This window comes from Otolemur garnettii, unplaced genomic scaffold (genome assembly GCF_000181295.1).
Source record: "Otolemur garnettii isolate 467f Iridium unplaced genomic scaffold, OtoGar3 scaffold00013, whole genome shotgun sequence".
In the NCBI taxonomy this organism is placed as follows: Eukaryota; Metazoa; Chordata; class Mammalia; order Primates; family Galagidae; genus Otolemur; species Otolemur garnettii.
The window spans coordinates 24,395,235-24,406,083 of NW_003852408.1; the positions used below are offsets into that span (position 1 = coordinate 24,395,235).

General features: G+C 37.2%; 1 protein-coding gene across 1 annotated transcript in view; it reads left to right on the forward strand.

Moving 5' to 3' along the window:
• DYTN (dystrotelin) overlaps nt 1-9,911 on the forward strand; it is a 61,047-nt gene extending 51,136 nt beyond the window's left edge. Inside the window, exons 11-12 of the mRNA XM_012802129.1 lie at nt 761-1,253; nt 9,808-9,911. Coding sequence (XP_012657583.1) covers nt 761-1,253; nt 9,808-9,911 — 597 coding nt within the window. The remainder of the gene's footprint in view (nt 1-760; nt 1,254-9,807) is intronic.
• Nucleotides 9,912-10,849: the final 938 nt, after the last annotated feature.

The window sequence follows — 10,849 nt, forward strand, 5'->3', positions numbered from 1 at the left end:
TTTTATCTAACAATTCAACATATGCTTGTGTTCTCAGAAATTCCTTATGATATACTTAGGACCTGAGCTTTTTTAGAACCTAGAATTTTCCCAAATTTCTTTTTTTTTTTTTTTTCAGAGACAGAGTCTTACTTTGTTGCCCTCAGTAGAGTACGGTGGCATCACAGATCATAGCAACCTCCAGCTCCTGGGCTTAGGCAATTCTCTTGCCTCAGCCTCCTGTTCCCAAATTTCTTATGTTTATTCTCTGTGGTGTTTTAGAACCTGAGCTGTTCCAACTCTTCTTTTTTTTCTTTTTCTTGAGACAGAGCCTCAAGCTATCCCCCGGGTAGAGTGCTGTGGCATCATAGCTCACAGCAACCTCCAACTCCTGGGCTCAAGCAAGTCTCTTGCCTCAGCCTCCCAAGTAGCTGGGACCACAGGTGCCCACCACGGCGCCCACCACAACACCTGGCTATTTTTTGGTTGCAGCTGTTGTTGTTTTGGCGACCAGGCTGGATTCGAACCCACCACCTTAGGTGTATGTGGCTGGTGCCTTAGCCACTTAAGCCACAGGCGCCGAGCCAGCTGTTCCAACTCTTATAGAGAGTTTTAGGTTGACGTGAAATTAGCAGAATAAAATAAATAATAATAGTACATTTAGAGAAGAGAAAAAATCTTGCTTTAGGATGTTCTATTGGGATAATAAAATATAACACATTTTGAAAAAGTAAGATAAATATTCATTTCTTCATAAATAAATAAAGTTTTCTTCATCTAGGCGATGTTGCAGCCACTCCATCCTTCATCTTCTTCCAGTCAAAATTCGGCATCCAAGGTTGACCATTCTTCAGCTGAAAGGTTTGGAGAGGGAGGAGACTCTTTCCAGATCAAGAACTCCCCTGAGGACGGTGCAGCATGGAAACCTCTTCCTAACCCCACCAACGTGGACAGAAGTCACAGAAATCAAGCAAATGCTGAGCATGGACTTCCAAATTCAGCATCACCAGAGGCCACTGTGCAAAGCATCGAGGCACAAAGCCAAGCACAAAAGATGCCAAAGGAAATGCTTAGCTCCCCATCCATTTGTCAGGAGGGACCACCGCAGGACACCCTCCAAATGGCTCCTGCTGAAATGAGCAGTCCTGCTCTGGCACCCACAGAAAGGAAAGAAACAAGTATCATCACAAAGAAAAAGGATGAGCTGGAAGAAGAGGAAATGCAAGAACTATTGTCAAAACTTGTGGATGCCTTCAATCTAGAAACACCATCAGGTAAGAGTTTCACAGTCAGTAGACACAGTGATGGCCAGGGATTCAGGCTCTTAAAAATATATAACATTAGCCCAACAGCTGCAATTTATCTCTTATGTAACAGAGTTCCAAATCTTTTGTATATCAGTAGCATCTCTTGATTCACTTGATTTCCACAAGTTTCATCATTTGCCTCTGCCTAATTTAGAGGGATATCGTGAGCGTTAAAGATAATGAACTATTTGAGACTTTAGTATAGTGCCTGTTACATAGTTAGCATTCAATAAATCCTTAATACTTTGTTATTACAATTATTATTATCAGTAGCTCTGAATCATATATAAGTGGGCAGCTTGATGTCACTATTTAAAAATGGGGATAACAGTGCTGCTTTCTTTGTGGGAGATAATGAAGGTTTCTATATTATGTTATTATCTTCTTCATAAGCTATGAGTTATCATTAAATTCTGCATGCTTTAAAAAATTCTCTTCTTTCTTACAATTTGTTCCTTGTGTTTTGGAGTGACGTTGTCATGTTTCTAGTTAGAGCATTCTGTTATCTTTGCATATACACATACACAAATGCTCCTTGACTTACAATGGTGTTATGTCCTGATAAATCCATAGTAAGTTGAAAATATCATTAAGTAAAAAATGCACTTAACATATATATAACCTACCTAACATCATAGCTTAGCCTAATCTACCTTAAATGTGCTCAGAACACTCATATTAGCCTAAAGTTGGGCAAAATCATCTAACACCAAGCCTATTTTATAATAAAGTATTGACTATCTCATGAAATTTATTGAATACAGTACACTGCATAGTATCACTGTTTACCCTCAGGGATCAAAAAAGAAAGAAAGAAAATCATAATAAATATAAAATATATTTACTATCCATTAAGTGGAAGGGAATCATCATGAAGTCTTCATCCTCATCACACTCAAATTGAGTAAGTGAGGAGAGGAGGAAGCAGAAAGGTTAGTCTGGCTGTCTCAGGGGTGGAAGAGGCAGAAGGAAATCCAGGTGTAAGTGAACTCACACAGTTTAAACCCATGTTGTTTAAGTGACTCTGTATACATAAATTTCTTCTGAAAAAAATCTGAGATTTTTTATTAATATGTTAGAGTGATCATCTAAAGACTTGTGACAAATGAAGGATAGTAGTCTTATATCTTTCTTTTCAAAATATTTCTGAATTGGTGTATTAGTTTGCTAATGCTGCTATTAAAAAATTTCACAGACTAAGTAGCTTACACAAGCAAACAAAAAATTATTTTCTCACAAACGTAGAGGCCAGAAGTCCAAGATCAAGGTGCCAGCAGCATTGGCTCCTTCTGAGGTCTCTCCCTGGGGCTTCTACATGGCCTTCTTCTGCTGTGTCCTCTGATGTCTTCCTCTGTGTATGTCTCTGTCCAAATGTCTTCTTATATGGACACCACTCGTATTGGACCAGGGCCTACCCTAAGAACCTCATTTTAACATAATTGATCTCTTTAAAGACCCTACCTCCACATATAGTCACATTCTCAGCTCCTGGGGTTTAGGACTTCAATGTATCAACTTGAGAAAGGGTAAGCACAATTCAGCCTGTGACCACTAGAGAGTTATAAACTGAACGTGTAATAATGTCAGTTTCATACACAACTTTGTAGAGTCAAGTCAGCTAACTAATTTGGTGATTCCAAAAAGCTCTACAGTAAATGGAGTTGAAGTTATAATCTTTTCCTTAGAGAAAACAAATCCAGGAAGATGTCAGACGTATGCTCAGATGGCCTAAAACGAAGATGGGATGGGAGCACCATGTGTCTAATTCCTAAGATGACACCTCATTCCACCTACTACAATTCCATATAAACATCCTTGGGGTCATGCTGAGTATTCAAAGAAAAATCAATATCCACTTGACCTTTGTAGGAAAATGTCACATAAAAAATTGGACTTTAGAGACAAGTTTTTTAGTCTTTGACATCTTAGTCTTTTTGTTTGTTTTTGTTTCTCTGAATGAGTGTATAAAAGCTGCTAATTTCTAAAATGTTGTGTTAGATCAGCCCTCACAAATGTAGTTACTTTATTGCATATTTTAGATTCCTAATAGGTGAGCTCTACTACACATAGTTGGAAAACAATATCCCAAGATTTGCGAAGTTTAATTCCAAAAGCTAAAAGAGTCATGCACACATATTTTAGATGACTTTTCAAGGTCTGCATGGATATGTATGCATATGCATCATTATATTATTAAAAGGAAAATCATAAAATGGTAAAGTGTACTAAATTTAGATGATGCAATTAGCATTATCAAATCTTGTAGACAATATAAAAAATACATGTCTCAGTAGAACCATTAAAAACCATTAAGAAGCAGGAAGTATGCACTATTATACAAACATGCTCATTATGTTACCAAGAAGGTACACATCTTCTAATTTTGTTATTATAGGATTCTATCCCTTGTGATGATTGTTGAGATTTAAGTGTACAATCTTATTTCTTTTGTGTTAGTCTTATTTCTTACAAGCCTTTAAACATAAGGATCTATGTTAATATTCATAACTACTATTTTGTATTACATCTCTTTCCTCATTCAAATATTTCTAATCAAGTTTGTGTCCTTATTCAATCTGATGTTGAACATGATCCTATTTTTAAGCTCCACTTAGCCATTTGCAATATGGATTATAAAAATGCACTCCATAATTTATACATAATCTATTCATTGTTATGAAAATTACACCAGACTTAATCGGAGCAGGAAGTATGATAACTACATGAATGAAGATGTGAAAAGTGAAACAAACTAACTTAAGGTATTGCTTACCTTTGGTTACCTCTGTCTCTAGCGTGGATACATCAGATAACAGCAGAAAGTTTCTGATCACATTACTGTTCAAGTTTTTTTTTGGCTGAGAATTTTTGGGAAAATTAGAAGATCTACTGTTTGTAACATGCTAAGATTTACTCAGATGGGGAGTCAATCTAGGTATTCATCTAGGGTGGTGATTATCCTAGTAGTTGACAGCCCTTCCAGACTGCAGCTTTGCTAAGGAGCCAACACATTTCAAAAAATTAAGATAAACTTTACATTACTTAAAGGCTTGATAAGACTAAAACAGCAAACCTAATTATCAGTTTGGGGCAGTTGTTGACATAAGCCAAATAGAGTCTTTCAGTATCAAGATCTAAGATAATGGGATTTCAAGAGACTATGAGAGCTTAATAGAAAAGAAAATTGTGTTAGAAAGGATTCCCCAAACTTCTCTAAATTAAAAATGTTGGACTGAAAACCAGTAGTAAACAATTTGATTAAAACTCACAGTAAAGGAATTAGATTTGAATAAATCTAATGTTATTTGTCCCTGTAGTTAAATAAAAAGGACACGATCCTCCAGTTTTACTGTATTATTATTTTCCTTCCATTTGACAGTGAAATTGCTTGTGTACATCTAACTAAATTGTTCCTGAAGCTTCTCTCCCATCCCTTTCTGCCATTCATTTGCTACCAGAGGTTTCAGATGAGAAAGGATGATGGGAGTAGAATGATGGGGTTAGGAGAGCATGGTTTGAAAATAAAGATGGTGGTTTAGACTAGCATGAAAACACTTGTCATAGCTTTTCCAATAGGCTCATTGCAAAGCAAGAAGTTGAATAAAACCAACCCAGATCCTAATTTCTTACTTGGGAAGAAACTGGACCATGCACTCTACATTCTAGCTCTTCTGGAGATGTCAGTGAGCCAATCCACTGTCTCAACTGTCTGAAAGTACTAACAAAACCCATCATACTGTTGATGCCTGAGGGCTGCTAAAAAGAAACATGGCAGCTGGGACTACATGATGGTTTGAGAAGCCTACAGAACCTAACCACACTGATTGCTTAGGATCTTCTTCCATATGAAACAAGTCTGTGGAGACTAAGAGAAATGGTTATTTTTTTCTACTGCACAGATACCAACACAAACAGTAAAGAAAGATGAAGCAACTAAGAAACACTGTACAAACAAAGAAATAAGACAGAGCTCTAGATGTGGGCCCTCATGAAACAGAGCAATGTGAATTACCTGGCAGAGAATTCAAAACAACCATCATAAAGATGCTCAACAAGCTCAGGAGACCAACACATAAACAATGAGAAATTTAGCAAAGAGACAGAAAATTTTTAGAGGAACCGAACAGAAATCTTGGAGCAGAAGAATACAGTAACTAAACTAAAATTTTCAATGGAATTTTCAATGTTTAATTGTAGACTAAACAAAGCAGAAGAAGTAATCAGCAAACTCAAAGACAAACCATTTGAAATTATCTAGAGGGGAATAAAAAACAGGAAAAAAAAATGAGAAAGACTGAAGAAAGTTTAAGAGATATATGGAATGCCATCAAACTGACCAATTTATGCATTATGGACATTTTAGAAGTGGAAGAGAAAGAAAGGGAACCAGAAAACTCATTCAAAAAAATAGCAGCCATCTCACTCCAGTCAAAAATGCCTTTTATCCAAAACACAGGAAATAATGAATGGTGGTGAGGAAGTGGAGAAAGTAGAACCCTAATATACTCTTGATGGGAATAAAAATTAGTGCAACTACTAGGGAGAACAACATGGATGTTCCTCAAAGAATTACCATATGACCCAGAAATCCAACTGCTAGGCATATATTCAAAAGAGGGAAATTTAGTATTGAAAAGATATCTATACTCCTATATTCATTGCAGCACTAGCCATCCATCAGTTGATAAATGGATTAAAAAAAACACAGTAAATATGCAGAATAGAATATTATATAGCCATAAAAAGAATAAATCCTGCTATTTACAACAACATGGATGGAACTAGAGAACATTATGTTAAGTGAAATAAGCCAAGTACAGAAAGACAAATCTCACATTTTTCTCTTTCGCATGTGAGAACTGAATATTAAAAACAATTGATCACATGGAGAAAGAGAATGAAGGTTACCAGAGGCTGGGAAGAATAGCAGGGAGGAGTGGATAAAGTGGGTATGGTTAAGCAAAATTAAAGTTAGATTATTAAATAGAATGACCAATATTTGATAGCATAACAAAATACCTATAATCAACAATAAGTTAGTATATACTCTAAAACAACTAAAAGAGTGGAATTGGAATATTCCTAACACAAAGAAATGATAAATGCCTGAGGTGATGGATACTGTCATTAACCTGATTTGATTCACTTACATTGTATGCTGTGTCAAACATCACATATACCCTATAAATATATATAACTATTATGTATCCATAATAATTAAAAATTAAAAACATAGCACAGTGCCTGCAGCACAGTGGTTATGGCATCAGCCACATGCACTAAGGCTGGTGGGTTTGAGCCTGGCCCAGGCCAACTAAACAACAATGACAACAACAACAACAAAAAAGGGTCAAGAATTGTGGTGGGCATGTGTAGTCCCAGCTACTTGTGAGGCTGAGGCAAGAGAATCGCTTACATCCAAGAGTTTAAGATTGCTGTGAACTGTGACACCACAGCACTCTACCAAAGGTGACATAATAAAACTGTCTCCAAAAAAAAAAAATTAAAAACATAAAGGATAAATTCCATAGGCACATATTACTAATAACTGACTCAAAGAGCTTTGTTCTCAGTTTATCTGACTCTAAAACTCTTATTCTTCTCATTATAATATGTTAAGAATCACAAATTATTCATGAATAGATGACATTCTATTTTAGAGTTTTAAAATGTGCCTTTCTTTTATATTGATTGTTAATTATTCTTACTGGTAAATAACTAAAAAATCAAAAAAAAAAATAAAATAAAATTCCATATGGAGATTCTGGTATGCCTGCATAGGGGATCCTTCTCCTGAAGACCATTACTTAAGAGGCTCACACAGTAAGAAGACAACTTGCCAGGCATGTGAGTAAGCCACTTGGCAAGCGGATTATCCTCCCCTGGTTAAGACTTTCCATGGCTGCCACCCTGGTAGACAACTGACCAACCTCATGAGAAACCCAAAGCCAGTACCATCCAGCCAAACTACTTTCCTTAACCAGAAAAATAATAAGTGATATGACAAATAATAAATGCTTATTGTTATTTAAAGCAAAAAAAAAAAAAAAAAAAAAAAGAAAGAATGGTAAAAACTTCTCAAATCTGTAAAAGAAAATGGATATCCGAACTTAGGAAGCTCTACCAATTTCAAATTAGATGAACTCAAAGAAATCCACCCTAAGAACACCTTGCAATCAAATTGTCATAGGTCACACACAAAAGAATTTTGAAAGTGACAAGAGAAAATTTACTTGTCATGCCCAGAGGAACCCTCATAAGAGTATAAACCAAGGCCTCACCTGTGGCTCAAAGGAGTAGCGAGGGCGCTAGCCCCATATGCCAGAGGCGGTGGGTTCAAGCCCAGCCCTGGCCAAAAACTGCAAAAAAAAAAAAAAAAAAAAAAAGATTATAAACTAATTTCTCAACAGAAACCTTACAGAAATGGGAAAATAAATTCAAAGTCCTGAAAGAACTGCCAACCAAAAATACTATACCCAAAAACTTGTTGGTAAGGGTAAATATAAAGAGACAAATGCAAAATATTATAATACTGAAACAGTGGTGTGAAGATAACTTTTAATGTTGATGTAAAAGTTAAAGTACAAAAATATTTAAATATAAGTATAACTATTAAAATGTATTAATATACAACATAAAAATATGGGAATTGTGATGTCAATAATGAAGTGGGGGGATTAAAAGTAAAAGGTGTTCATAAGCAACTTAAATGAAGGTGTTAATCAGCTAAAATAAACTGTTATGACTATAGAATATTTTATGTAAGCCTCCTGGTAAGCACAAAGAAAATAACTATAGAAGATATGCAAAAATGGCTTGGTGCCTATACTTCAGTGGATAGGGCGCTGGCAACATGCACCAGGGCTGGAGGGTTTGAACCCAGCCCTGGCTACTAAACAACAATGACAACAACAACCAAAAAACAAAAATAGCCAGGTGTTGTGGTGGGCACCCGTAGTCCCAGCTACTTGGGAGGGTGAGGCAAGAGAATCACTTAAGCCCAAGGATTTTTTTTTTGAGACAGAGTCTCACTATGTTGCCCTAAGTAGAGTGCTATGGCATCACAGCTCACAGCAACCTCCAACTCCTGGGTTTGAGCGATTCTCTTGCATCACGTTCCCAAGTAGCTGGGAAAATGGCCACCTGCCACAACACCCAGCTATTTTTTTGGTTGTGGTTGTCATTGTTGTTTGACAGGCCTGGGCTGAATTCGAACTGGCCAGCTCCAGTATATGCAGCTGGCACCCTAGCTGCTAAGCTATAGGCACTGAGCCTTAGGCCCCCAAATTTGAGGTTGCTATGAGCTGTGATGTCATAGCACTCTACTGAGAGGGACATAGTGAGACTCTGTCTCAAGAAAAAAAAAAAAAGATACACGAAAGGAAAAAATAAAAGAATTAAATTATAATACACACACACACCAAAAAAAAAAGGAAAAGAGGGCAAAAAATTAAAAGACAGAAAACAACTAACAAAATCACACACAAAATGTTCCTTTCCTATGAAAATTTTTTTAAATACTTCATAGTTGGATTAAAGTCTCCAATCAAAAGACTTATAATCATTAAATTTACCATCCAAGGGATTGTAACAAATTGGTCACTATATGGAGGTGGTCAACACGAGGAATTTCCCTGGGGTACATATGACGGCTGGCTGCTATGAAAATTAGGTCAACTTAAGGAGGTGGTCAACTATGGAGGTTCTACTGTATATGCTGTCTACAAAAAATTTTAAGGTTAAGGTCACAAAGATTGAAAGGGAAGGAATAGCAAAGACATTCCATGTGAATAGTATCCACAAAAGAGCAGAGAGGGGCGGCACCTGTGGCTCAAAGGAGTAGGGTGCTGGCCCCATATGCCAGAGGTGGTGGGTTCAAACCCAGCTTCAACCAAAAACTACAAAACAAAGCAGAGAGGTAGCTATATTTATGTCAAACAAAATAGCCTTAAATCAGAAACTAGCTCAAAAGACAAAGAAGGTTAAAACTTATGCACATCAAATTTTTGCTTGATACTTGCTACATCTTTCCACAGCACAATCCTTATTACAATAGATCATGCAGAACCACTCAAACCATTAATCAGGTAACTGTAGAACACTGGTTCTCAAAGTGTGGTCCCTGGACTAGCCATATCATTATCACCTGGAAACCTATTAATAGAACAAATTCTTAGACCCCATCTCACTAGACTGAATGGGAGCTGTGAAGGTGGGGCCCAGAAATCTGTTCTAGCACTCTCCAGGTGATTTTGTTGTATACTAGAGTTTGAGAACTCAGGAATGGGCTTTTTGGCTGCTCAGATTTGTGTTAGGAGCCATGGGAAAATGCTTCTCGAGAACTCACACCTAGCTGAATTAGTACTATTGAACATGCTACAGAGATAAGGGGGAAAGCACTGTCCTTAGGAACTGAGGAAAAACGGACCTGGTCTCTCCACTGTATAAGAACTTAACCGAGATGGGCTTGAGAACCTATAAATGTGCTTCTCTGAAAGACTCTCCTGTTTGTTGATTTCAGGTCAACAGTCTTCAGTGAACATGGACCTCTATTGTGGAGCTGAGCGGGTGTGCAAGGCCTTCTCTGCCCTTGTTGATCAAATCACCTTGCCCAACTGGAAGTGAAAAGGAGACAAGGCTCAAATGATTGATGTGAAGGCAAAATGCATTTTCAAATCTGTATCAAAAGAGTTAAACCTTCTCCTTTGCTCTCAACAGTTGGTGTGAACTATGAGGAAGAGAAGCTTTATTTTGTAATCTCCCTAGTCGCATATCTTAGCTCTTCAGTTTAGAGTAAAGCCTTAAGGAGGAAGGTCGGGGGTAGGTAGTGGAGGGAGAAGGAAAGAAGCAGAGGCAGAGGCAGATGCCCCTGTGCTGAGTTTTTATCTGAGCGTAATTCTGACTGTAATATTCAAGTGTGTGGTTGGCATGAATGCACGCAACTGTTTTCTTCCAGTATCATTTAAATTACTGTGTTAATGACCTAATTTCTATCTGGATGCTCCTGCTAGAGAACAGCCTTGGCAAAGAACTAAATACACACGCGCACACACACGCATGACTTGAGTGCTCAAACTGGTGAATTCTGAATGTACTCTGAGTTATACTAATGTCAGTTTCCTGGTTGCGATATTGTGCTTAGTGACCAAGATGTTAGCCTTGGGGAAAACTGGATGAAGGGTATATCAATGTACCTGCATTATTCATTACAACTTTAAATTAATGAACATGTATCTCAAACTTTACAAAATAAAATTAATATGAACTTTTGCCTCTAAAACTCTACATTCAAAGAGTTTCACCAAAGCATCTGTATGCCTCCTTTCCCTGTATGTTAGATCAGGTTATGGGTCCTTTACTTAACGTCCAAAGTAATACCTAACAATTTTGTACTGTTAGAACACTTAGTTGCTAAGCACTTTATATGCACTACATGCATAATTCATTCCTCACAACACACCAAGAAGGTCAGTGTCTCATTTATGAGAAAACTGATGTGCAAAGAAGTTTAATAACTTGTCCGGCTCGGCACCTATAGCTCAACCGGCTAAGGCGCCAGCCAC